Source organism: Lentinus tigrinus, assembly GCF_003813185.1.
Source record: "Lentinus tigrinus ALCF2SS1-7 unplaced genomic scaffold L226scaffold_47, whole genome shotgun sequence".
NCBI lineage: Eukaryota > Fungi > Basidiomycota > Agaricomycetes > Polyporales > Polyporaceae > Lentinus > Lentinus tigrinus.
The window spans coordinates 83,880-104,680 of record NW_027137956.1 but is presented as its reverse complement, the minus strand read 5'-3'; the positions used below and the strand labels follow the sequence as shown (position 1 = coordinate 104,680).

General features: G+C 56.0%; 9 protein-coding genes and 1 non-coding gene across 10 annotated transcripts; 2 read left to right on the top strand and 8 right to left on the bottom strand.

Annotated features, from left to right (window-relative positions):
- Positions 1-709: 709 nt before the first annotated feature.
- On the top strand, positions 710-1,578 carry L226DRAFT_616841 (FKBP-like protein). Its single transcript, XM_067686954.1, has 5 exons — positions 710-901; positions 967-1,065; positions 1,132-1,186; positions 1,249-1,289; positions 1,351-1,578. Exons 1-5 carry the CDS (start codon positions 803-805, stop codon positions 1,468-1,470), a joined length of 414 nt encoding a protein of 137 aa, XP_067530017.1. The 5' UTR covers positions 710-802; the 3' UTR covers positions 1,471-1,578.
- Positions 1,579-5,176, bottom strand: L226DRAFT_539807 (uncharacterized protein). Its single transcript, XM_067681741.1, has 5 exons — positions 4,999-5,176; positions 2,983-4,947; positions 2,744-2,927; positions 2,611-2,681; positions 1,579-2,560 (listed from the first exon to the last, which is right to left on the bottom strand). The coding sequence occupies exons 1-5, from the start codon at positions 5,113-5,115 to the stop codon at positions 1,799-1,801; spliced, it is 3,099 nt and encodes a 1,032-aa protein (XP_067530016.1). The 5' UTR covers positions 5,116-5,176; the 3' UTR covers positions 1,579-1,798.
- Positions 5,177-6,846: 1,670 nt separating this feature from the next.
- L226DRAFT_515770 (uncharacterized protein) lies at positions 6,847-9,056 on the top strand (the record flags this gene model as incomplete). Its single annotated transcript, XM_067678456.1, has 7 exons — positions 6,847-7,020; positions 7,070-7,218; positions 7,274-7,374; positions 7,428-7,628; positions 7,880-8,062; positions 8,126-8,610; positions 8,665-9,056. 7 exons carry the CDS (start codon positions 6,847-6,849, stop codon positions 8,935-8,937), a joined length of 1,566 nt encoding a protein of 521 aa, XP_067530015.1. The 3' UTR covers positions 8,938-9,056.
- L226DRAFT_539804 (uncharacterized protein) lies at positions 8,937-9,605 on the bottom strand. Its single transcript, XM_067681740.1, has 3 exons — positions 9,441-9,605; positions 9,214-9,370; positions 8,937-9,154 (listed from the first exon to the last, which is right to left on the bottom strand). Exons 1-3 carry the CDS (start codon positions 9,480-9,482, stop codon positions 9,135-9,137), a joined length of 219 nt encoding a protein of 72 aa, XP_067530014.1. The 5' UTR covers positions 9,483-9,605; the 3' UTR covers positions 8,937-9,134.
- Positions 9,606-10,150: 545 nt separating this feature from the next.
- Positions 10,151-10,507, bottom strand: L226DRAFT_575600 (uncharacterized protein; the record flags this gene model as incomplete). The annotated part of the gene is made up of 3 exons (XM_067685221.1): positions 10,151-10,227; positions 10,291-10,411; positions 10,469-10,507. 3 exons carry the CDS (start codon positions 10,505-10,507, stop codon positions 10,151-10,153), a joined length of 237 nt encoding a protein of 78 aa, XP_067530013.1.
- Positions 10,508-10,746: 239 nt separating this feature from the next.
- On the bottom strand, positions 10,747-12,082 carry L226DRAFT_274525 (ubiquitin-conjugating enzyme). The gene is made up of 6 exons (XM_067673505.1): positions 12,022-12,082; positions 11,790-11,848; positions 11,523-11,618; positions 11,233-11,416; positions 10,947-11,073; positions 10,747-10,889 (listed from the first exon to the last, which is right to left on the bottom strand). Exons 2-6 carry the CDS (start codon positions 11,811-11,813, stop codon positions 10,877-10,879), a joined length of 444 nt encoding a protein of 147 aa, XP_067530012.1. The 5' UTR covers positions 11,814-11,848; positions 12,022-12,082; the 3' UTR covers positions 10,747-10,876.
- A 557-nt stretch (positions 12,083-12,639) lies between these two features.
- Positions 12,640-14,334, bottom strand: L226DRAFT_515765 (uncharacterized protein). Its single transcript, XM_067678455.1, has 7 exons — positions 14,318-14,334; positions 14,155-14,268; positions 13,841-14,104; positions 13,665-13,786; positions 13,022-13,611; positions 12,855-12,965; positions 12,640-12,799 (listed from the first exon to the last, which is right to left on the bottom strand). Exons 3-7 carry the CDS (start codon positions 14,092-14,094, stop codon positions 12,704-12,706), a joined length of 1,173 nt encoding a protein of 390 aa, XP_067530011.1. The 5' UTR covers positions 14,095-14,104; positions 14,155-14,268; positions 14,318-14,334; the 3' UTR covers positions 12,640-12,703.
- A 764-nt stretch (positions 14,335-15,098) lies between these two features.
- L226DRAFT_539800 (uncharacterized protein) lies at positions 15,099-17,740 on the bottom strand. The gene is made up of 9 exons (XM_067681739.1): positions 17,642-17,740; positions 17,545-17,585; positions 17,457-17,485; positions 17,316-17,396; positions 16,338-16,539; positions 16,123-16,257; positions 15,999-16,066; positions 15,797-15,927; positions 15,099-15,737 (listed from the first exon to the last, which is right to left on the bottom strand). Exons 1-9 carry the CDS (start codon positions 17,713-17,715, stop codon positions 15,401-15,403), a joined length of 1,098 nt encoding a protein of 365 aa, XP_067530010.1. The 5' UTR covers positions 17,716-17,740; the 3' UTR covers positions 15,099-15,400.
- A 200-nt stretch (positions 17,741-17,940) lies between these two features.
- On the bottom strand, positions 17,941-18,011 carry L226DRAFT_t257. The gene has a single exon. It is a non-coding gene; the product is annotated as a tRNA-Gly (tRNA).
- A 1,798-nt stretch (positions 18,012-19,809) lies between these two features.
- Positions 19,810-20,355, bottom strand: L226DRAFT_431427 (uncharacterized protein; the record flags this gene model as incomplete). The annotated part of the gene is made up of 2 exons (XM_067674703.1): positions 19,810-20,214; positions 20,266-20,355. Coding segments are annotated over 2 exons (495 nt in total), but the record flags the coding sequence as incomplete, so codon positions are not given.
- Positions 20,356-20,801: the final 446 nt, after the last annotated feature.

Genomic DNA, 20,801 nt, shown 5'->3' with positions numbered 1-20,801 from the left:
TGACTATGCAACATAGGACTTGGATTGACATTCGCGATGTTGCGACGGCCGTTTGCCCTTCTCTAAAGAGGGAAGCGGTATGGGGAGAGCGATTCATTGTTGCCTCCGGCGCTTCCAAATGTCCTTGTGCTGACTATGTCGCAAGTAGAGTGGGTAGTCTCCATCGTCAGTCGCCTTTTGGGGAAGATGGGTACTACGGAGCAGCCTGAGGATGCCGCGTCCGAGTATACCTTCGACGCGAAGAAGTCTCGTGAGGTCCTGAGCATTGAATACAAGACCAAGGAAGCGACCGCGCCTTCATGCTCGACGACTTCAGGGTCAAGGGGTGGCTGTAGAGGGGACGAGGAGTCACGAAGTGCGTATGAGTAAAGAACACTGAATGTTGGAATAGCACTGGTTACGACGCTATTAATGATGAATTCGTGGAGAGAGGGTACATGACGCGTTAAGCTTTATGCTTCTCGGCGTCGCTGCACTTGTTGGGAGTCATGTCCGTTGTGAGGTTTGATTCATGAACGGCACTTTCCATGATTTCGTAAAAGAGGGACCTCGATTGTGTTGTACGATACACTTGCTGGTGACGGGTTGTACTGTCGACACTAGTACTTGGAGCCTAGGCCTCCTGAGGAGGAAAGCCCACGACAAGCGCCGAAGGAAGTCAATCGTCATTCCCACGAGTCTAGCCCACTGTAGTATGGACACCGTGTCACGGTGTCTGTACGGACTTTCGCACTTACTACCAACCTCTGGGCAGGATCTTGTTAGTCCTTCATATCGACCTGAAGGCCCAATCGTAGCAGGGATGGCGAAGAAAGCGGCTGGTTCCGATAAGAAACCTGCAGACAAGAAAGCAGGGAAGAACAACGCGAAATCCGATGATGCTGCCGATAAACAAAGCAAGGTCTGTGAAGCGTTCTACACACGTTTTCCAATGCTAGCCTGACAATCCGCTTCTTGTTGATCTAGGGGAAGAGCGGAGCCTTGAAGGCCGCGACGTCAGTGAACGTCCGCCACATCCTGTGCGAGAAGCAATCCAAGGCATTGGAGGCCCTTCAGAAGATCCAGGTTCGCACGGTCCCGCGAGCCGCGACGTATGTTGCCACGAAATGACTGAATAAACGCACACGGCAGGAGGGTCAGCGATTCGACAAGGTCGCTCAAGAATACTCAGAAGACAAGGCGAAGGGTACGCCGCTCCTAGGTGCCCTTGTGCCGTAACGAGCCTCATCGCATCCTTCATCCCTACAGCTGGCGGGAGCTTGGGCTGGCAAGTCCGCGGCTCGATGGTGGTACGTGCTGCTTTGTCTGGCCTTTTCCCAATAATCTTGCATGCTGCTCATATACTTGCAGGGAGCTTTCCAGGACGCGGCCTTTGCACTCCAGCCCTCGACCGTCGACAAACCGATCCTTTCTCCACTTGTGAAGACACAATTTGGGTACCACATCATCATGGTAGAGGGGCGCCGATGACTAGTTCTTTCTGTGCCATCACACTTCCAGTTCGGACTGTACTTGTACTGATATCGTTGCCGCTGCCAATGGCCATGCTCATCCTTCGCCACGAGGCCAACCCATTCCACTGATCGACGAGATCAGAGCTGTCAAAGGCTCCTATTCATGATTAAACTAGCTACAAAGATAGCAAGGATGAGATCGACGAGAGCGACCTATAGCATGAGACAGACACAAGCGGCATTCTGAAAGCGCCTCGATACCAACACCAATATACCAACATAGATAGCGCATAAGCACACCAAACATTCAGACCTCCCCAAGCAGCATACACCAACCCTTCGTCCTACATGAAGTCGGAGTCGGAGTTCTGAGCCGTCAACCGCGTCCGGTGCTCAAGATACCGCACCAGGTCTTCCGTCGTTTCCAGCGTCGCCGGCAGGCCGGGCCCTCCTGGTACTTGGGATTGACCTGTTTGTGGAGCAGCAGGGACCTGCCACGTCGGCGGTGCGAACTCGCTGAACTCCATCACGGATGGCGGCGTTCCCGCAGCAGGAGTAGATGCGGAACCCGGATGGAGAGCGGCGATACGCGTCCGCCGCTGGGCATCCGTGAAGTTCGACGGCGACAAGTTCGAGTAGGCGAGCGCTGACGGGAACGTGATGGTCAACGGCGGCGCCACCCGCGGCATCGCCTGAGGCGGGCGAGCCATGGCCTCGGACAATGGACCGCGAGACGGACCGGCGAACGCAGCGGCGAGGCCCCCTTGGTATTGCAGCGGCCGCGGCGGAGGTGTGGGCTTCGAGTCACGCTGTGCAGCAGAAGTCGGCCGCTTGTCTGTCTCAGACGACTGAGTTCCACTGGGAGTAGGAGGGGGAGACATACGCCCACTACTTCGGGAGCGAGACACGGCTGAAGGCGCGTCAACCCCCGGAGTCGATGTCTTCGAAGTCGGCGTCATGATACCAGTGCCCGGTATGACGGTTTGCTGGCGCGTCGTTTGGTTCTCCTGTGGTGTAGGTGACCTCTTCGGCGCGAGAGCTGCAACCTTGGCAAGCTCCATCTCCGTGAGGTTGGCTCGGTAGAACGCCGACACTTGGACAGTGGTCTGTGCGAAATGTTAGTCACCTAGCCTCACTCACGTAGAATGATACGTACTTTGTTCGGCATTGAGGACGCTATGCGCTTAAAGTCGTCACCGTACTGGGCGAGCAGCTTCAGGAAAAGAGCTATCAGGCATCTGTGCATTACTATTCGGAGGTGCGGGGTGGATGTCAAGAATGAGACCTACCTTGATCTTCTGCAGACCAACTCGACCCACTTCCAGGCACCTTCTTGCGGACAACTGGAGTCTCCGACGGCTCGGTCGTCTTCGGCTCCATCGGGGCCGACGCAGCCTCCTCCATCTCGTCGTCAATCTCTGCCTTGCTCTTGCGGGTCTTCCGAGTCCGCTTTGCAGGACGTGCATCCTCCTCCTATGGAACCACGACGTAAGTGATACAAACGTCGTGCGCCTGACTGAATACTTACCGGGACATCTTCGCCATTCTCTTGCTCCATCGCTGCAGCCGCCTTGGCGGAAGGGTTGGCGCGACGACGAGGACGCTTGGTAGCAGTTGGCTCGGGGTCTGGCGTGGCGTCCGGGGTGTTCTGGGCAGTGCCCCTCCTTGATCCCGTCCTCTTCGGCTGATCGACGGAATCTGTGCTCGAGCTTGGAGGGACCGGGGTAGAGGAATGCCCCCCGCCCCGCTTGCGTCGTCCGGATGTGGGCGTGGAAGAGCGTCCAACCTCGTCGTCGTGCTTGAGGATGTCCGCCAGCAGCGCGTTGCCCTTCTGCTTGCCCCGGTTCCGCCTCCGCTTCCCGATAGTGTTGTACTGTGCGATGACCTTGCGGAAGTCGATAGTGGTGTTCTTGTGCAAATAGTAATAAGTAACACATTGCGCAGGGGTCTTGTTGGGGATGAACGCCGCGATAATGCCGAACTGCTTCGGGTAGATCGCGTACTTCTCGAGCAGAATCGCCTTCTCTTCCTCGGTCCAGTCGTCGAAGCCAGTCTCGAGCTTGTAGAACTCATGCGGATCCTCGACTCGGTTGTTGGTGTCGTCATACATGAAGTCGACCCGACCCTTCGTGACGGAGACCATATCCGGGATGGTCGCCGCGTTCTTCGCAGAGAGGTGGTTCGCGTCCGTCAGCTCCTCATTCCCGAGGCTCGCAAGGATCTGTTCCATCTCGAGGTCAGAGCGGACAGCGTCGCCCATGGCGGCCGTACGGCGAGTAGTGCGACACGCCGTCGCTGCAGCCTCCTCCAGCGCGCTTGCCCGAGCGATTTCGTCCAACTTCGCGCAGTGAACCATCCACTTCTCGTGCAGGGCCAGATACTCCTTCCGTAGCCTCTCCACCTTCTCTGCCAACGCCGCCTGATGCTGGGCGAACCGCCTCCGCAAGGAGTGCTTCGTCCCGTCGTAGATCCCATCAGAGCCCCGCTTCTGCTCCTTCTCCGTCACCTCCTGGACTACAGCTTCCGGAGCAGGAGTGGGCGTCGCCTCGCTTTCAGGTCCTGTGAGCTGACGATTGGAAAAGAGGACGGGCTCGACGCGAGCTTCCTGAGTGACGGGATCATGGCGGAAACGCAGCTTCACAACCATCCGCAGCGCATCCGAGAGAGGAATCTCAGCGAGGGCCTTCTCGAGGGCAGGCTCATCGACGGCCATAGGGACCGTCTGCGGAGGCGGGGCAAGAGTCTCCTTCTCGACTTGTATGGCGTCATGGTCCTTCTCAGCGACGTCTGTCTCCTCTCGCAGCGTCTCCTCGCTGACTGGAGGCGATAGTTCGCCAGACTCGACGGGTAAGCGCGCTGACGTGGCAGGAGTCGGTAATGAAGGCGCCTGGACCGTGCTGTCTGCAGCACCTCCCGCCGGCTGCGATGCATCTGCCTCGGGAGGTTGAACGAGAGAAGCATCAAGAGAAGACGTAGGCGCTGGGGCGGAGGAATCGGTAGTGAGGATCATCTCAGATTGAGGAGTCATAGCAGGGGGAACAGCGCTAGGTGGTTTGGAGGCAGCCGTAGATGCAGGTTTCTGCGACCATGCTCGAGGGACGCGAGGGAGGTCAGGAGCTGCCTCAGACGTAGGCGACGACATATCCATGTCAGAATCGTCTCCGGTCTCTGCCGCAGCACGTTCAGGAGTAGTCGGTACCGGAGAAGCAGACGAACTCAGCCGCGGAATTTCATGCGGCAGCTGCATCGAAGAGACAGACGTGTCGATAGCGAGGCTTGGACGACCAAGATCAACCTTGTCCGTACTCGAGCCTTTGTCCGTCTTCGTCACGACTGGGGAGGCAAACACCGGTTTCATCGTGGGAGATGCAGGCGGAGACATGTCCATGTCCGACTCGTCGTGCTCATCGACTGTCTTTACCATACCATTGGGGTCCTCGCTGGATGATCGCGAAGACTTGATGGAGTCCGCATCACCAGAGGGTGCCTTGGCCTGAGAATGATCTTCGGTATGCGTGTGGTCAGAAAACAGGTGCACACGTACAGGAGTAGGCGGCCGAGAGACGTCCATGTCCGACGTTGTGTCATCTTCCTTGTTCTTGTTCTCAAGTTCTTGAGGTGTCTCCGCTGCCTTGGATGAGTCGCCCCGGGCGGGGTACATAAGAGCAGCATCGATAGCAAGGGTAGAGGGAACGAAAGAAGGGGCATTGTGGAACCGTCGTTGAGCTGCTACTGACAGGTCATCACTTCATTCCGTGAGACATGTCACTATAATACGTACCGCTAGTTCGTCCGTTGACATTACTAGACTGAGCCGGCTTCTGCTGAGTCGCAGCAGACGATGTCGCGATGTCCGCCTTCGACTGCTCCCCAAGTGATGTCGACGTAAGCTTCGGAGCAGCCGCTGGTGCTACCTGCGAAGGCGACGGCCCTACCTGGGCACGAGCCTGCACAGTAGGTGACAAGACCACCCTCGACTGCGGCAAGGGCTGAGCCTTGACAGGGATAGCTCTTTGCTGTACTTGCGCCTGTATATGTGGCAAGAGGTTGGCAGAACCACCACCAGAGGAGGACAATGACGATGCACGCGAGGGTACCTTAGGGCCCGGAGCACGTACAGGCAGCCCTTGTTTTCGAGGCATAGCTTCGAGATGGGGAAGCTCTGGTGACTCTCGCTTAGGTGCAAGCGGCAACGACCCATATGCGGGCGAGAAGGTCTGGGTGCTGCGTGGAGAGACGGAAGTAACCGACCTTTCCTCCCCATCGCGGAACGGGCGGTCCATGCGATCAGGAGTCGTGGTGCGAACGGGGAAAGAGTAAGGGTCACTTTCATCAGGTGCCCATTGCTCTGTGTCGTTATGTGGTGGTCGGTAGGAATCGGGACGAGGAGGGTTGGTGGGCGGAAAAGAATTCCGGCTCCCGGTAGAGGGCGGAGAGTAAAGACCAAACCGTTCGGCCGGTTGGGACGGGGAGTACGGACGAGCACGATCTAGCTCACCGTGCGTCTGCTTCCAGTTGTCCGATGGTTCAAACATTCGAGTCGACGCCGTTTCGGGCGGAGGCACATTCGAAGGTGCCTTCCGCGGGGGATGCTTGAAACCACCTCCTCGACCCTTCTTCCTAGACGGCCACGGTCCAGACCCAGGCCCTTTCCATGCGGGTGGACCCTGCCATGTGTCCGGCTGAGGCGGTCGAAAACGATCTGGAGACTGTGTAGCCTCAGGGATGAACTCGGGCTCCGGTCGCCAGAAGGCAGGGTCGTAGTCGTTCGAGTATCCTTCGCGAAACGCTGGGGCAGGCGCAGGGGGCGGTGGTGGTTCCTCGGGTCCGTATCTGTCATAGTAAGTATATGGTGCAGAGGGACCTGGGGTTGCATGATCTATGAATGGTTGCTGCCGCTGCATGGGATGCCATGAGGAGTGAGTGGGAAGAACGCGGGGGGAATGGTGTGTGCTGACATCGAAGGGTAGGGGCATGTTACCAGAAGCACGACGTTGAGCTCCTTTGTTTAACATGGCAGAAGATGGTGAGAATCGTTTGCAGCTTTTGTGACAAACGAAGGGTAGATGACGGGGGAAATCGCAGTTCAGAACCGCGAAAAATTATGACAAGCAGTAAGTTTCGGCAAATTACGGTCGCCAGATGGGTATCTTGAAAGCTCTAGAGAACTGTACAAGGAGATCTGCGAGCCAGGAGAGAGGAGGATGATGGTCGTTTGTCAAGACATCGGTCAACAATCCGCCACCGTTTCGTAGATGTTTCGAACTCCGATGGTTGACGCCCACATTCTTGGCCGGCAGGTCCTGACTCCGACAGGCGTCAAACCTTCCTATCATATCGCCGCCTCAACTCGGTGGCTGATGTCGTTGGACGGTGACTTCGGGGAGTTTCAATGGCCCACGTCGACCCTGCTCAGCTATGCTTCGAAAACGTTCGGACTAGGCGATCCATCATTGCATCTTACTGGCTTGTTGTCCTTCTTGCGATACCATTATGGTGGAAGACGACCAGCATCGAACGACTCGCACTTCCGGCTTCTCGTGTTCACGCGGAAAGTAGACGAGAGGTACAGCCCACTATACCTGGGCCAAGGAACGCACCTAACCCCCTGCAAGATCCTGTTTCCTGTGACAGTCAACTTGGAGACCAGAGATGGCACGGATGCTGCGGCTGTCGCCCGTGGTTTGGAGTTCTGGCTCCAGATGGACCGAGAGCTGGCACTGGCGAGTGCAGTAGACATTTCGTTCACAACTGGCAATAAGACGTGAGTGTTCTATTAATCCTCATCTTCGGACATCCGCGACGACGCAAACATGCAGAAGCGCAGCGTACAACGTGGTGTTGGACCGCGGCAACCGCGAGCCCTCCGTCGAAGGCAGGCAACTATACTTCGACATGTATCCTGAGGATGACCAGTTATGTAAGTGTTAGAAAACACAGTATGACGCTCCATGAACCAATCGCACTATTTAGCACGGGACGTGTCTCTGGGACGACTCGCCAATATTCTCTCGAAGCTCCTGACGCCATACAGCACTTACGCTGCATCTCATCTGCAAACACAACGTGTCATGACGTATTCACCTCGCTATCGCCTCGCATTCACCCTGCTCAATGAAGACGTAGCAAGCGGTAATGCTGCTCTAACTTGGGATGTTCGCAACGCAATTCAGAGTGAGTGGTTGGCCAAATTCTTACAATAAACCCTTTCTCGGCTGGACATGGATGAACCGAGGTGAATTGGTCGACATGATACATCGTCATCCAAGCAACCTGGCGATCGGATTGGCAGTTTGTATGTGGAGGTCTAGCCTTCATATGGCCGTTCATCCGAAATATCCTCTCGCAACTTCCTCTGCTTTATGGATCCTCGTCCAACAAGCTTACATGATGCAACTCATCACGACGCTAACTACTGCTCACAGCTCACATAACACCCGTACTGGACAAGCTTTCTGTCTTACACAACTTCACTATCGAGAGCCAAGTTCAGTTCCATGCACCACTCGCCTTCAACACGCAACCTATCCAGCATGAAGATTCTGAGGCACACGCCTTGACACACGAAGACCTCACCGTCTTCATAAACTCCGCAGAGTGGACTCTATGTGAGTATTCATTTGCGTCTACGCCCCTTCCTTCAGAAGACTGTAGCTAATACCTCCGTGCAGCCTCAAGCGCATCCAACGACCCGGTCATGCACTTCGTCCTCTTCATCCCTTCCGCCAAGAATAGCCCTCTGCATATCCTCGACCACGACGGCTCTGTCAACCCCTCCAACGCCTTCCTCCTTCCCCAATGGGGCGGTATCGTCCTCCTTAATCCCTCCGAGCCGCCATCCTCCATGCACAACCCGCTCCCGCGCCTCTCTGCCGCAGACCTCGACCCTGCCTTCAACACGTTCGCATACCAGCTCCTCACGCTACTCGGTGTGCCCGGCCTGCCGCGTGACGTGCAGTACGCGCGCGAACCCGCGCAAGAGCCGTTCTCAGAGTGGGAGCTCGACGCGCTGCTCAGGCGGCGTGCGGTCGAGAACGTCCGGGGAAGCTCGGAGACCCTGGAGAGCATCGTCCGCCTGGTTGACCAGATTGAAGGCATGCCTGTTGGTCCGGACGTCAAGGACGACATCCAGGACGCGCTTGGGGCCCTGAACGAGGTACGTTCTCTTGACCACTCCTTCCACGACTTAGGTCTGAGAACGATTCTACAGGTTCACGAGACATCTCGGTCCTCGCCCATCGCAGCGCTGAAGCACTCCGCACGAGCACTCACGCTCTCCTCTCGCGCGTTCTTCAACCCCGGCATGCTCGCGTTGTTATACTTCCCCACCGAACACAAATACGCGGTCTACTCGCCATTGTTCGCGTCCGTGGCTGCGCCACTGGTGGGCGCAGTCCTTAGGGAGGTAGCGGCATGGCGGAGGGCACGTAAGGCTGCCGGAGAGCAGGCGAACGCGCCGGCGCCGGTAGACGCAGGCCAGTGAGATGTGCTGTTGTACTTCCTGACATAATTTATTACAGGATCCCTTCTACTCGTACATTTGTGTTTGCAGAAATACAGTCCCAGCCCTGAGAACAAACGAAGCAATTGACCGGATGGTTCTGTCTGCGTCATCACGATGCTTGTCACGATTGGCCCGCGGCACAACCATCCTTCGCATTGGTTTGCACTGAATGGTCCCTAGTGCCCTCCCTCTCTGCCTGAACGTGCCGACGCCGTGTCAACAACCTTGAGTTCGATATAACAAAGTGAGACTCGCCGATCAGGCTGGACTTGCGCGCGCCAGGCGGGGCACTCGCATTGCTTACGAGCGCCCTCTTCGTCACCCCCTCCGAGCTCGACCCCCCTTGTGATGACCACCCTGCAAGGCTCATGAAGAGGGCGCCGAAACCTGCAGCCCCGGCTGCGTAAAGGAACTAGTCGCGATGCAATCGCTGTCAGCCCAGACCCCTGGAGGTCTTGAGAGCCATCGAGCCGGGCACGTACGAGTTTGTTCGAGGGCGTCGGCTGTCCGAAGCTGGGTGGCATGTTGTCTCTGAGGTGGATGGGTCGTGCAAGAGTATGGTGATATAATCAGGACAGGATGGAGTATGGGTGAAAGTAGAGTACAGAGGAGTCTCGCAGAAGAGGCAAGATATATACATAGGAGCGCAGCTGAGCAAGCCCCAGAGCATGACCTGACGTACCCATGAGCTCACGACGCACACCATCAATCGGGGGACTGGGGAATGTAACATGATCTGGATGCTGGCGCAGAAGAGCTGCTAGTGTATCTGAGACCTAGCGCATAGGCTCGGCTACGCCGAGATCACCAATCCACTCCACTACATTCAGAGTTGGTCGTTTAAGTACCACGCATCTCCACTGTACCGTCCAAAGCTCAAGTCCGTTACGGCCGATAACAAGCGAGTGACATCAAAAGACTCGACGGTTTGGATGTTCGACCTCTCCGACTATGCACACCGTGCTGATCACCACTGGCAATGGCCCACTTGATTTTCCGAGTCACACATCGGGAAGGTGGGTCGCGCATCCATACGAGTAGAGCACAATCGCGAACGTGCTCGGGCCTCTAGGGATACAAAAGCGTGCAGAATAGGACGGCAGATTGTATATGGAAGACCCACAGTCGCTACTTCACCTCGAAACAATAACGTTCGGTCGAATGTGGACCACAGCCAAAGACAGAACTGAAATCACAGAGCCTTCTGCCCCACGTCGCCGAATGACTGCGCCTTCGGGTTCGCGTCGTGCCTGTTAACACCCTCCTTTCCTACACCACTCCGTTCCCTCAGCATGCCGCTCTCGAGAGCATACCAAAGGCGCAGGAACTCACCATGACCCGCAGAAGAGGCGCTATCCGGTACACCACTCGACTTGGGCGAAGTGTTCCGTCCCGGAGTTAATGCGTATAGGGCGAGAGCACCGATGCCTGCCGCGCATGTCGCGGCAGCGAGCTACATGTGAAGAGATCAGTTGAACTTGCTGAATCCGAGGGCGAGGAGGCAACGTACTCCAAAGCTCGGCGTTGATGTTGTCGGAGGTCTGTTCATAGTAGGAGATGGTAGTGCGGAGGAAAACACAGAAGATGAGCTCGCAATATATATATGCACTGTGGGTCATCGCAACCAAGTGGGAGCGAGATGCCCATGACGCCCGCATGAAGTCATGGCCTACTCACCACCCCGGAAGCAACCTTTGGCGCCCATGCTTCTGCGGTGGTCAAGTTGCATATAGTCATCACACGCACAAGGTTACAGCTATAGCAAACAAATCACATTCACAGGAAGGATTGCCATCGATGTAGAGATTGAATACACACATGCCATTGTCCGAGAGGACTCAACAGAAGACAGCTGAAGGGGACACTATACATCGTACACCGGACGCTCGTTCGTCATGTCTCGTCAGCGTGACACTCGCTACATGGCATACCTGCAAAGTTGCGGGTTAGCAACAGTGACAAAATTGCACCCTGGGGTCGATACTCACTTCCGTGTCCACTCCCGAGCCGTTGCCGCGTACCGCTCAGGGTCGTTCTTGTAGAGGTGAGCGATATCGGGCACAAGCGGGTCATCGGGATTGGGGTCGGTGAGCATTGAACAGATCGAAAGCAACACTGTATCAAAACGTCAGCACACGTCCAAAGTCTCCATCACGATACACGCCATCCCCGCATGCCAATCGCAATCGCCATCGAGATCATGGCTCATGCTAGCGAGATACCCGAGGCGAGGATGGCGATATACGCTGATAGGGAGATAGTTGCTGTACACACCTTTCGAGATCGTCAATGCTGGACTCCATTGGTCCCTCAGGATATCCAAACAGATCGACCCGTTCGCGTTGATGTTCGGGTGGTAGATCTTAGTCGTGAAGCTGACCTTGGGCGGCTTGAAGGGGTAGTCGGTGGGGAAGGTGATGGAGAGGAAGAAAACGCCACCCGAGTAAGGTGAGTCTGCCTGCAGACGCGAATGCATGCGCAGTCACACGAGTATTGTCAGTATTGCCGCACTTCACATGCCCCAGATGCCGAAGGAGGGACAAAAGAACAAGAAGATAACGCACCGGTCCCATGATCGTTGCTTGCCACTGGAACATGTTATCGCCGGTAGGACCTGCGCTGCAGGACGAGGGCGGGTCACGGCCGAGATCGATGAGTTCCTGCACGTTCAATCGTTCAATGCGACCGCAGCATCGCAGGAAAGAACCGGGTATGTCAGCACATGCATCGAAGGGTAGGTGACAGGCGCGGCACAGCCAAATCCGCCACACCCGGGGCGACAAGCGCCATCGGTCGCGAGGAGTAACTGCACCACGAGAAGGATCACGCACCTTGTTAATGCGCTTGAGGGCCATCGGGAAGTGTCTAGTAGCCTAGAGAGAGGTCGTAACTGTGCAAGGGGACGAACAATGCACACGATCGTGAGGGATCGAGGGAGAGATGGGGGCGATTGCGCATGTAAGCATCGATTCGGGCGACGCGGGCAATGGCAAAGACGACGAACAGAGCACAAACGACACGGTCAGCTTGGAGAAAGGTAATAACGGGGACGATGATACTCACACTGAGGGAAACGGGAAACGATGAGAGAGAAGATGGTGGATGAAGACAAGGATGTAGAGGCGCTAGACCCGCTGTTTGGTCCTCTGTTTGGTCTGATTACTAGAACGTCCTAGGCGATATCCGGCCGGCACTTCCCGATTAGCTCTTTTGTTAATCCCACTAAGTCCTGTGTAAGCACGACTCCTGCATCCACCCTGACTTCCTCGCCGCAGTGCATCTGACAAAGCTACGCTGAAATCGTTGTGGCCTGCATCTGTGCTGGATAGGCTGGAAACGGAGGGTTGGAGTCGAACACGTTGGATGGTTGCTGAAACAAGACAGTGGTTTCGATGGTCGCCACTGCCTAGGTAACTCACTCCGAGTCTGTGAGAAGTACGCTCTTCAGTCTGTGGTATCCGGGGGAGCATGCGGCTTGCCTGGCCGTCTGGCACGACCTCGTGGTGCAAACAATCCATGTCGAGAGCAGCCAGATCGCAAACCGAGACAGCCAGTCTAGGTCATGGTCATTGCGCGTCTGGCTTGTTGAGGTCTTCCCCAAGGTCTGTCGACGATCCAGAGTACGTACCTTTTGCGAGCATGCACAAGTGCGCCATCACCGACAATATATAGCATCTGGATATCGCCGAAAACTCGATATGTAGACCCAAGCATACGTCTCCTGTATCATGAGCAGGCCATACGCTCATGACGGTGCCTCACATACGTATAACCTGACGTGCGCATCCACAAAGTGCGCGATGAGAGTGCTATCTAGTGGGCCAACAGCCATACGTCGTCGCTGCATAGGAACACGTCAGCCACTGAGAACTGCAGCAGAGGACACCGACACAAACCAACGCAAACGACGCCCCCTGGTAGCACATCTGGAAGACGTTCTTGAACTCCGGATGCGCCTTCTCTATGCCTTCTTCCGCGAGCCTCTTCGTCACCGCGCGCTTCACAGCCTATGAACACCTATCAGAAAAGCGGTACGAGAGGACAGATGGGCGATCATGCTTACCGTCTTGTTCTCTCTCTCAATTCCAGCATCGTCTATCACCGCTTCAAGCGGCCCGTCCTTGAGAGATCCAAACACGTCCGTTTCGGAGGTACTCCGCCCAAGGCCTACGCGTGATGGAACACTCGGAACCTTGAACACGTCCTTGTCCTTCCTCACGCCCACACGCGCCTCCTTCCCGAGTGCCTTCACGTTGAGGCTGGGCGGGGCCATCTTCTGCGGCTTCGGTATCCTGAGCATGGTATCAACAGCTGCTCTCCGCAAGGCTTCTTCGTCGCGTCCCTTGCCTTTCGCGTCGGCGAGTTTCGCGCGTTTGCTACTTTGCGTTACTGCTCCGGACAGATCGAAGGGGACACCTGATGCATCTCTGGTGCGTTTGTTTCCCAGCGTTAGAGGCGGACGACGGGGTGTCGGGTCATCTGGTCGGGGGAGACGGAACGATGACGGTGGTGGGGGGCCAGGGAGGATCCGCGCGGCGAGGAGGTGGAGGGTCTTTGGTGGCGCTTGAGACGTCGACGGGACCGGTGCTTCTCCTGTTGGGGAAGTATCTCGTAGTTCGCCGTAGATGAGCAGATCGGGGGTATCAGGGTCATCTGAGGGCGTAGTTAGATGAGATGCAGAGTTGTTTCCGCACACAAACACGTACGATTGTCCGTCAGGCTGACGCGTATGCCATACTCCGTTCGTTCCTCACCCGACGCGATCGGTGTGAGGCAGAACATGTTCTCGAAGTAGATACGCGTCAGTGCCGCATCTGGGTGGATGTCGCTGCACATACGTCAGGACATGTATGCGAATTTAGTGATAGGACCAGACACGTACACATTGATGTCTCCGGGCGGGTCGATCCATGTCTCTTTGACCTTCGCTGGGCCTATGAGGTGTAGCGGCAGCCCTCGCAAACTCTCTAGCGTCAGAGCGAGCGTGTTGTTAAGAAGCGCTGGGCTCCCATGCACGTCGCCGAGCTTGACACTGAAGGTCAGACCGTCCAGGAGGAGATGCGAGTCTGGCAAAGACAACGAGCCGCGGTAAAGCAGTCGATGAGACGGCCCTGCAATCTTCGAGGGTGTGTCCATCACCAAATAACTGACATACAGTCAGTATTGTGAGTCTCAGAACAGGTGATCCAGACCCACGCAAGTCCAACAGCACCTGCTGCGTGTAGCGGTCTACGATTCACTTTCAATTCGATGCGGTGGTTTGGGCTAATGAAACGCGTCCAACGCGTCAATCTGGATCTATCCGCCCTTCTAGCCAAATGTTAACTCTTATAGATACGGCCAGTTGCTTGCTTCATACCTGTGTTTTCAAATGCGTGTACAGAGGGGAGTGGTTGAGAAACACCCAGGAAACACCGCGTCGCGGTGGCTGTTGGCGCCTATTATTTCGATCGCCGTGATGGCCGAATATAGATCAAGATTAGTAAGTAAGTATCTGCCAGTGGCTGCTGCTGGCAAGAATGCCACCTTCTGGTTTTCACTGGATGACCCTCGTTCGGGAAAGACAACTCAGTGAGCAGTATCGGTAGAGGCGAGCATTTCCTTGGAGTCAGAGATGCGACTTGACCACACTAGTACAAATTTACTCCCGCAATACGATGAAACTTCGGTAGGTTCGGGGACTGAAGCGAACATATACGCACGGGACATGTCTGTTCTGTTGGTCTGGCATGGATTGACTGTGATATGGACCACCTTGTCTGCAAACTGGTATATCATCCCACTGACGCCGTCCGGAGTCGCTCCAGCTCCGCGAGCGAACCGTGATGCAGTTGCTCGTGCTCGGCGCAGAAAAGCTGCCACTGCAAATACGGGTCCCTAGGCTGCTGCACCGGATTGTACGCGGTGCATAGTGGCGAGCATAGTTAACCTATCATCCAGCTATTGGTCCAAAAACGTCAAATGTGTATAGGTGGTGGATAGGTTTCCTACGTGCCCCAGTGCTTAGCTTTGTCCTCGCCTATCATCTACTGCAAAAGGAACCCGCGCTTATGTACGGCTTAGCCAGTCTGGAGCAGCGACTGCTGCATCCTTCAGGTTCTTCCAGTGCGCGACATCACTTGTGGTCCGCCATGCATCTTGTGGAAGCAGCTGAGTCCATGATCAGCATGTGGGGTTACCACTCAACCACCGCCATCGGCTTCAATCGGTAGTTGCTCTTGACTGGCTCGAGACACCAAGAACAAGGGTATCGTGGTCACGTACAGTAGGTACGACAGAGCGGAAGTGTGCGCTACCATGCATCGTGAACATAATCCATAACCATTGCAGTCCCAGACCGCATTACAACGTGAAACAACCGAGAAACGTAACAAGAACACCGAGCCCGATATAGGGTATCTCGACACCGTAGATCCAGAGGTGATATGCGTTCAATATTGCCTTAGACGAGGAGGGCACCAAGCGCCATAACAGCACTCGCCCCAATCGCCGTCCACACGTTCGCACCAGCGAGCGCGCGGAGCGACCCCGCGCCGTTGTTCACCGTCGTCTCGTTCGTGACGGTGACCTGGGGGGAGAACGCAGAGGCGTTCTTGCCGTAGACGTACGACTGCGCGTCGGAGGGGTTGCTCTTGGAGTCCGCGCAGGTGACGGAGACGGACTCGACGAGCGCGTAGAAGTGGCCGGCCGCCTTGTAGTCCGGGTCGTCCCAATTAATGAGTCCGCCCGCCCAGTCGATCGTGCCTTGGCCGGAGGAGTTGATACCGGCAGGCCAGATACTGGCGGGGAAAATGTCGTTAGAATGCGTCCATATAATGGCAAGGAGACTGAGACGCACCTGAGCTGCACACGCGAGGGCGTGGATGGGTAGCGGCTCACGCCATCGTCGCCAGTGACGTCGGACCGCTTGAGCGTGCGGACAGTCTGGCCGTCAATGAGCCACGTCAAAGTGTCCTGCTGCCAGTCGATCTACGCGCATACACGAGTCAGTGTGACTGCCACGGCGCGATGCGGAAGGAAGATGGAAGGGGAGGACGCACCGTGTAGTCATGGTAATTGCTGAACGTGTCTGAGAGGTTGCCGTGAGTCTCTCCAACGGTCTTCTGGGCTAGAGTCGACTGAAGATTAGGGGGACGGAGGTACAGAGAGACAGCAGGGACTCACGGACGACACCCTGCCAGAAGAAGTTGGACTGGCCCTCGGTGGTCTGATCACCGGGGAACTCCCAGTCGATCTCGTCTTTGATGTCGGACATGGTAATAAACGCCGTCACGACTCCGCCCCAGCGGCCCGTCTTAACTGTCCGTTCCCGTCGCAGACACGCACGAAACCAGTTAGCACGCAAGTACTCAAACGCGCATATATGAAGGGTTACGCACGCCTGGCGGTAATCTGCCCGTAATGGACGTAGCGGGTGGACGAGAGCCGGGTGCCGCCGTTGTCCTCGGTGAGGATCATGGCGAGCTCGCCAGAGGTCGAGTTGATGATCGTGCCCGAGTTGACGACCCAGTCGTACTTGGTCGCGTTACCGTCAAAGTACGTCGCGTTAGAGAGAATACGCGATGTGTCCGAGAACGTGAGCTGTTAACAGAGCATTTCAGTTAGTGTACAACTACATAGCTGGACGAGAGTGGACTAGAGTATATGTGCAGAGGAAACAGGACTGTGCAGCTCTACCGGAAACTCTGGAACCGGCTATAGACCATAAGTACAAGTCTGAAACGAGTACTAAGCGCCCATGCTCGCAGTTAACCTGATATATTGCCGAGTGGACGGCGAACCTCGGGACTTAAGCGCACTTAGGCTCATCGCCGTGATGAGAGTTCCCTATTCCTGTGTTTCCAAGGATGCCGAGTGGGCTGTGCGATCTCGGGAGCAGACGCCCACTAGCTTCTGCATCCAAGACAACAGGAGACAACGGGACGCGCGAACGGCATGGACTGAGATCGGAAACGTCTTGTGTGCTAGTTCCGAGGCCGCGCCATGCGGCCTGTCAATTTTTGAGTTCGGACAGTAGAGGGTGCCGGGGTTGCGCTCGAGAGGTCTCGTCTCGCATATGATCCGGACGTGAGGCATTCGCGAGCGAACAAGCGGCCTGCGAACGCGCGGGCAAGACCGCCCGTTCGTCTGGCTATGCGTCTCGTTGAACAGGCGAGGCGCAGTGATCCCGCCCACTTTCGTGCACAGCGCCGTTGTCGAGTTCGGGCGGCAACTATGCGTAGGTGGCGGTGGCAGAGACGGCGGAGACGATGGCGGCGGACGGACAAAAGGAACACGCGGCAAAGAAAGAAGGTGTCCCGGAAGAAGGGGCGAACAGGAGAGAGGACAAAGATACAAGGAGGACAAAGAGCACGTACATTGGCGTTTTGACAGACGGGCTCCGGCATGCAGGACGTCAGGGTGTTGGACGCGAGCGGGTTGCACCCACCCAAGCAGAACTGCGCTGAACGTCAGTCGCTATATTCCTTCTGACAGATTGTGTCGGGTTGTGGACGTACGTCTCCAGTGCCACAGAAGCCGAATTCACCTGGGAGGTTCGAAGGTTGGATGCGGGGTAAGCAAGAGGGCAGAAGAAAAGACACTCACTGCAGCACGGTGCCGACGACGGGCATAGTGAAGTAGCATTACTGTCATAGCCAAGGAGAGTTCATACATGGGTCTTCACGATCGTCGAGAGGCGTACCATTGTTGAGCAGAGACCGCTGAGAACGAGGCGAGAAGCGAGAGGACGAGGGGGATGGAGAGCTTGAAAGACATGGTGGGAGCGTAGTAGAGACCGGGGTGACGAGAGAGCGTATATTAACGATCTGGAACGTGAAAACCAGCAGCCCAGATGGAAGACGAGAGCAGAGATGCGCACACAACCCCGCTCGTCCTGCCCTGCCCTGCCCTGCCACAACGGGCGCGACTCCCCGACAAGGCACCGCCGCAACCGGCATCCAACCCGATACGCCAAAAAAGACGTCTTTGTAGAGGAATTAGTGCATTAAGGGGGAATCGAACCCCCGGCGGGTCGATGGCAACGACCCAGGTTACCACTACCCCATTAATGCTTCCATACTAATTTTGTAATACATAGTCAACCTTTCAAAATGCCCGCGACGCACTGATACGCCGGTACGACTACTTATGGCGCTAGGTAGATGAACATTGAACGACTCATGAGCGATTACGCTCACAGTGCCACGGAAATACATATATAGAAGTATACAATTATATGTTTCCCTCACCCTCGTACTCATCTTCGCCAGGGACAGCGACGGTGACGCCGAAGAGTCCAAAACATTCCTCGACACCTGCTAGCATCTTCAGCACAACATCGGCCTGATCCTGCGGGACCTCCATACGCTGACCATCCGATCTCTGCAAAACCTCCTGCACAGCCTCCTTTGCGACCAGCCAAGGATGTGTCAACGAATGGACTATAGCGGCTATCAGAGCAGCTTCATCCGGCTGGACGTTGCTGTCAGCTAGGCGTTTGAGTGTCCGCAGGAGTCTCATCAGCGGTGGAGACATTCGCTGTAGCTCAAGCGCCGAGCCAGCTCGCAGGTATCGGATGTGATAGTCGTCTCGCCATGGGCAAGTGCTGAGTCCATCTGAATAGAGGCTTGATAACTTGTGGCACCCCCAAGCGCACACCGTTCGCACTTCTTCCTTCGTGAGGTCGGTATCGGAAGTCTGGGCCTGTAACATGCAGAGCGCCACCATATGAACCAATGGGATATATCGCCTCTTCAGGTCAGACCAGGGGCTTGTTTCATAACGGCCTTCCCAATGCTGCCATAAACCTAGCCATGCTGGATTACTGGCTTCTTCGCATATCAGCATGACTGATTCGAAGATATTTGTAAGAGAATATTCTCCATCAACAATGCAGTAGCTTATAGGATATGAATGTGACGTACTGTTGCGAAAGCAGGCGTAGGAACGAACATCCTTCATGATCACGCCGTCCTTCAAGCTCAAGGTCCGGACGACCACCTGGAACGCGATTGCAGCCGCATCCTGGGAAAAGGGCGTGACATTGAGGGTATACAGACATAGAGTGGTCACCAGAGGCTCCACAGAAGCTATTGGGATGTGGTCGAAGGAGAGGTCTTCTAGGACAAGGATAGCCGTGTCCCTCCACTCTGCATCTCGGGGAAAATCGATCAGACGCCGCAAGATACTGAGGTAGAGATGTCCGGGGAGAGAGCCCCGGCGGAACGTTGAGGACCGTCCTGGAGCTAAATCTCCCCATCTCCATGCACCTGGTCTCGTAGCCCACCGTTCCGTCAAGCGAACCCCGATGTAAAGCAGGCGGACTTGCTCGACAGAGGGCAAGTCTCCGACAATCCGCTCTACAAATTCCAGATAGCTCGGCGCGAGAGTCGTGGCGTATGCAGTGACAGCTATCTTGCGATCGAGAGCACCGGTAGGTGACTCGGTAGCGACCCCCTCCTTCTCCCGCCCATGCCACGTCGGAAGAACGACGGGAATCATCTTCAGCCATGCACGCATTATGAAATGAACGATGGAATGGCAGAACTCCTTCGATCTCACTGGAAGCCAGACAAGCATGGGTGCATCCGAGGGTAGTGTCCTCACTGTCTTTTGCCAGGTCCGGATGAAGAACAAAGGAACGAAACGGATACCAGCCAAGAGCAGTCGAACGGCCGTGTACGCGAGTTGTGCTTGAGGCGAATTGTAGCAACAGTCCCACCAGATGATCGGGAGGACCGTCACCACGATCAAGAACACAAACAGCACCCCGACCAGGGACATCGTAATTTTCGCGACCGTCCCGTGGAGCGTCCAGAGCAGCACGACCAGACCACATAGGTACAGAACGAGCGCGATCTGCAGAAGGATGGGCAGGACGAGGATGATGGTCCCAACACGCCACTTGAGGAGCGCGTTCAAGCGGTACTGCCGCAGCCGCGCGCTCTCGCGCGAGGTCCCGAACAGCCCCATCCCAAGGTTGTGCAACCATTGCTTCACGATAAGCCCGATGGAAGCGGATGCGAGACTGCAGACGAGGCTCGAAAACCAGAGCGCGTTGATCCATACCGCGGACGTCGGCGCGTAGAAGGGGGGAGGGGTCCGGGCTGATTGGACGGGGTACGTAGAGTTGAGGAATGGGGGATTGAGCGAGAAGCTGTTCAGCTGCATGGAGAGCTGCTGCAAGGCTGCGACGACTGGGTCGTTGGGGGAAGGCTGCAGGAGCTGGTAGGACTGAACGTTGAACGCCGTTAGGACGGCCGAGAAGAGGCCAGCCTTCACGGGCATTGTCAGCGGTTAGACGCATGTAAGGACGCTGGCACGTACGTATACAAGGAGGGTGTCCATCTCGTCTTTCCATCTGGCTATGAGTTCGTCGTGGTATGTCTTGACTGGTTTCGCGAGCTTTTCCCAGGCATTCGCGCGTTCTTCTTCGGTGTATCGTGGCTTGACTTCTTCACAGAGTTCCTACGTGTCTCATTTTGAGCAGAGAAGCAGGGATGAGAGAGACAGCCTGACGCATACACACACCTCAAAGGTAGGCATCATCGGGAAGTTGTCACACTCGTCAGATATATCAGATTGATCCACACCGTTTGCTGCGATGGGGTACGCAGGCGGTTCATGGACAGGAGTGAGTCCTGGACCAGCCTGAACGGTGTGGCGAGACATGTTGTAGAGGACCAGTGGGCCGTGGGCTGGGACATAAGTACCACATTTGAGCCGAACGTATCGCATCAAGGACGAAGATGGTTACACACGTACGGTGCGGTGAGTTCGAGGTAAGCAAGTTTGGGGAGGATGTAGTAGCACTGCAAGATACGACTCTCCTAGGACGTACTCAACCATTTCGCACAGTGCCT

Excerpts from the sequence above, each read along its gene's own strand:
- L226DRAFT_539804 (XM_067681740.1), bottom strand. The coding sequence starts at position 9,482 with ATGCCACCCAGCTTCGGACAGCCGACGCCCTCGAACAAACTC. Across the intron at positions 9,371-9,440 it reads CGACGCCCTCGAACAAACTC|TTCCTTTACGCAGCCGGGGC; the intron begins GTACGTGCCCGG and ends CATCGCGACTAG. Across the intron at positions 9,155-9,213 it reads GCGCAAGTCCAGCCTGATCG|GCAGAGAGGGAGGGCACTAG; the intron begins GCGAGTCTCACT and ends CGGCACGTTCAG.
- L226DRAFT_274525 (XM_067673505.1), bottom strand. The coding sequence starts at position 11,813 with ATGGCCCTCAAGCGCATTAACAAG. Across the intron at positions 11,619-11,789 it reads CCCTCAAGCGCATTAACAAG|GAACTCATCGATCTCGGCCG; the intron begins GTGCGTGATCCT and ends TTGAACGTGCAG. Across the intron at positions 11,417-11,522 it reads AAGCAACGATCATGGGACCG|GCAGACTCACCTTACTCGGG; the intron begins GTGCGTTATCTT and ends TCGCGTCTGCAG.
- L226DRAFT_616841 (XM_067686954.1), top strand. The coding sequence starts at position 803 with ATGGCGAAGAAAGCGGCTGGTTCCGATAAGAAACCTGCAGACAAGAAA. Across the intron at positions 1,187-1,248 it reads CTCAGAAGACAAGGCGAAGG|CTGGCGGGAGCTTGGGCTGG; the intron begins GTACGCCGCTCC and ends TCATCCCTACAG. Across the intron at positions 1,290-1,350 it reads AAGTCCGCGGCTCGATGGTG|GGAGCTTTCCAGGACGCGGC; the intron begins GTACGTGCTGCT and ends ATATACTTGCAG.
- L226DRAFT_539807 (XM_067681741.1), bottom strand. The coding sequence starts at position 5,115 with ATGTACCCCGCCCGGGGCGACTCATCCAAGGCAGCGGAGACACCTCAA. Across the intron at positions 4,948-4,998 it reads TCTCTCGGCCGCCTACTCCT|GCCAAGGCACCCTCTGGTGA; the intron begins GTACGTGTGCAC and ends GATCATTCTCAG. Across the intron at positions 2,682-2,743 it reads TTGGTCTGCAGAAGATCAAG|CTCTTTTCCTGAAGCTGCTC; the intron begins GTAGGTCTCATT and ends GATGCCTGATAG.
- L226DRAFT_539800 (XM_067681739.1), bottom strand. The coding sequence starts at position 17,715 with ATGTCTTTCAAGCTCTCCATCCCCCTCGTCCTCTCGCTTCTCGCCTCG. Across the intron at positions 16,258-16,337 it reads CGGGCAGATTACCGCCAGGC|TTAAGACGGGCCGCTGGGGC; the intron begins GTGCGTAACCCT and ends GGGAACGGACAG. Across the intron at positions 15,928-15,998 it reads GCAATTACCATGACTACACG|ATCGACTGGCAGCAGGACAC; the intron begins GTGCGTCCTCCC and ends GTATGCGCGTAG.
- L226DRAFT_515765 (XM_067678455.1), bottom strand. The coding sequence starts at position 14,094 with ATGGACACACCCTCGAAGATTGCAGGGCCGTCTCATCGACTGCTTTAC. Across the intron at positions 12,966-13,021 it reads TTGAGAGAGAGAACAAGACG|GCTGTGAAGCGCGCGGTGAC; the intron begins GTAAGCATGATC and ends AGGTGTTCATAG. Across the intron at positions 12,800-12,854 it reads AGGGGGCGTCGTTTGCGTTG|CGACGACGTATGGCTGTTGG; the intron begins GTTTGTGTCGGT and ends GTTCCTATGCAG.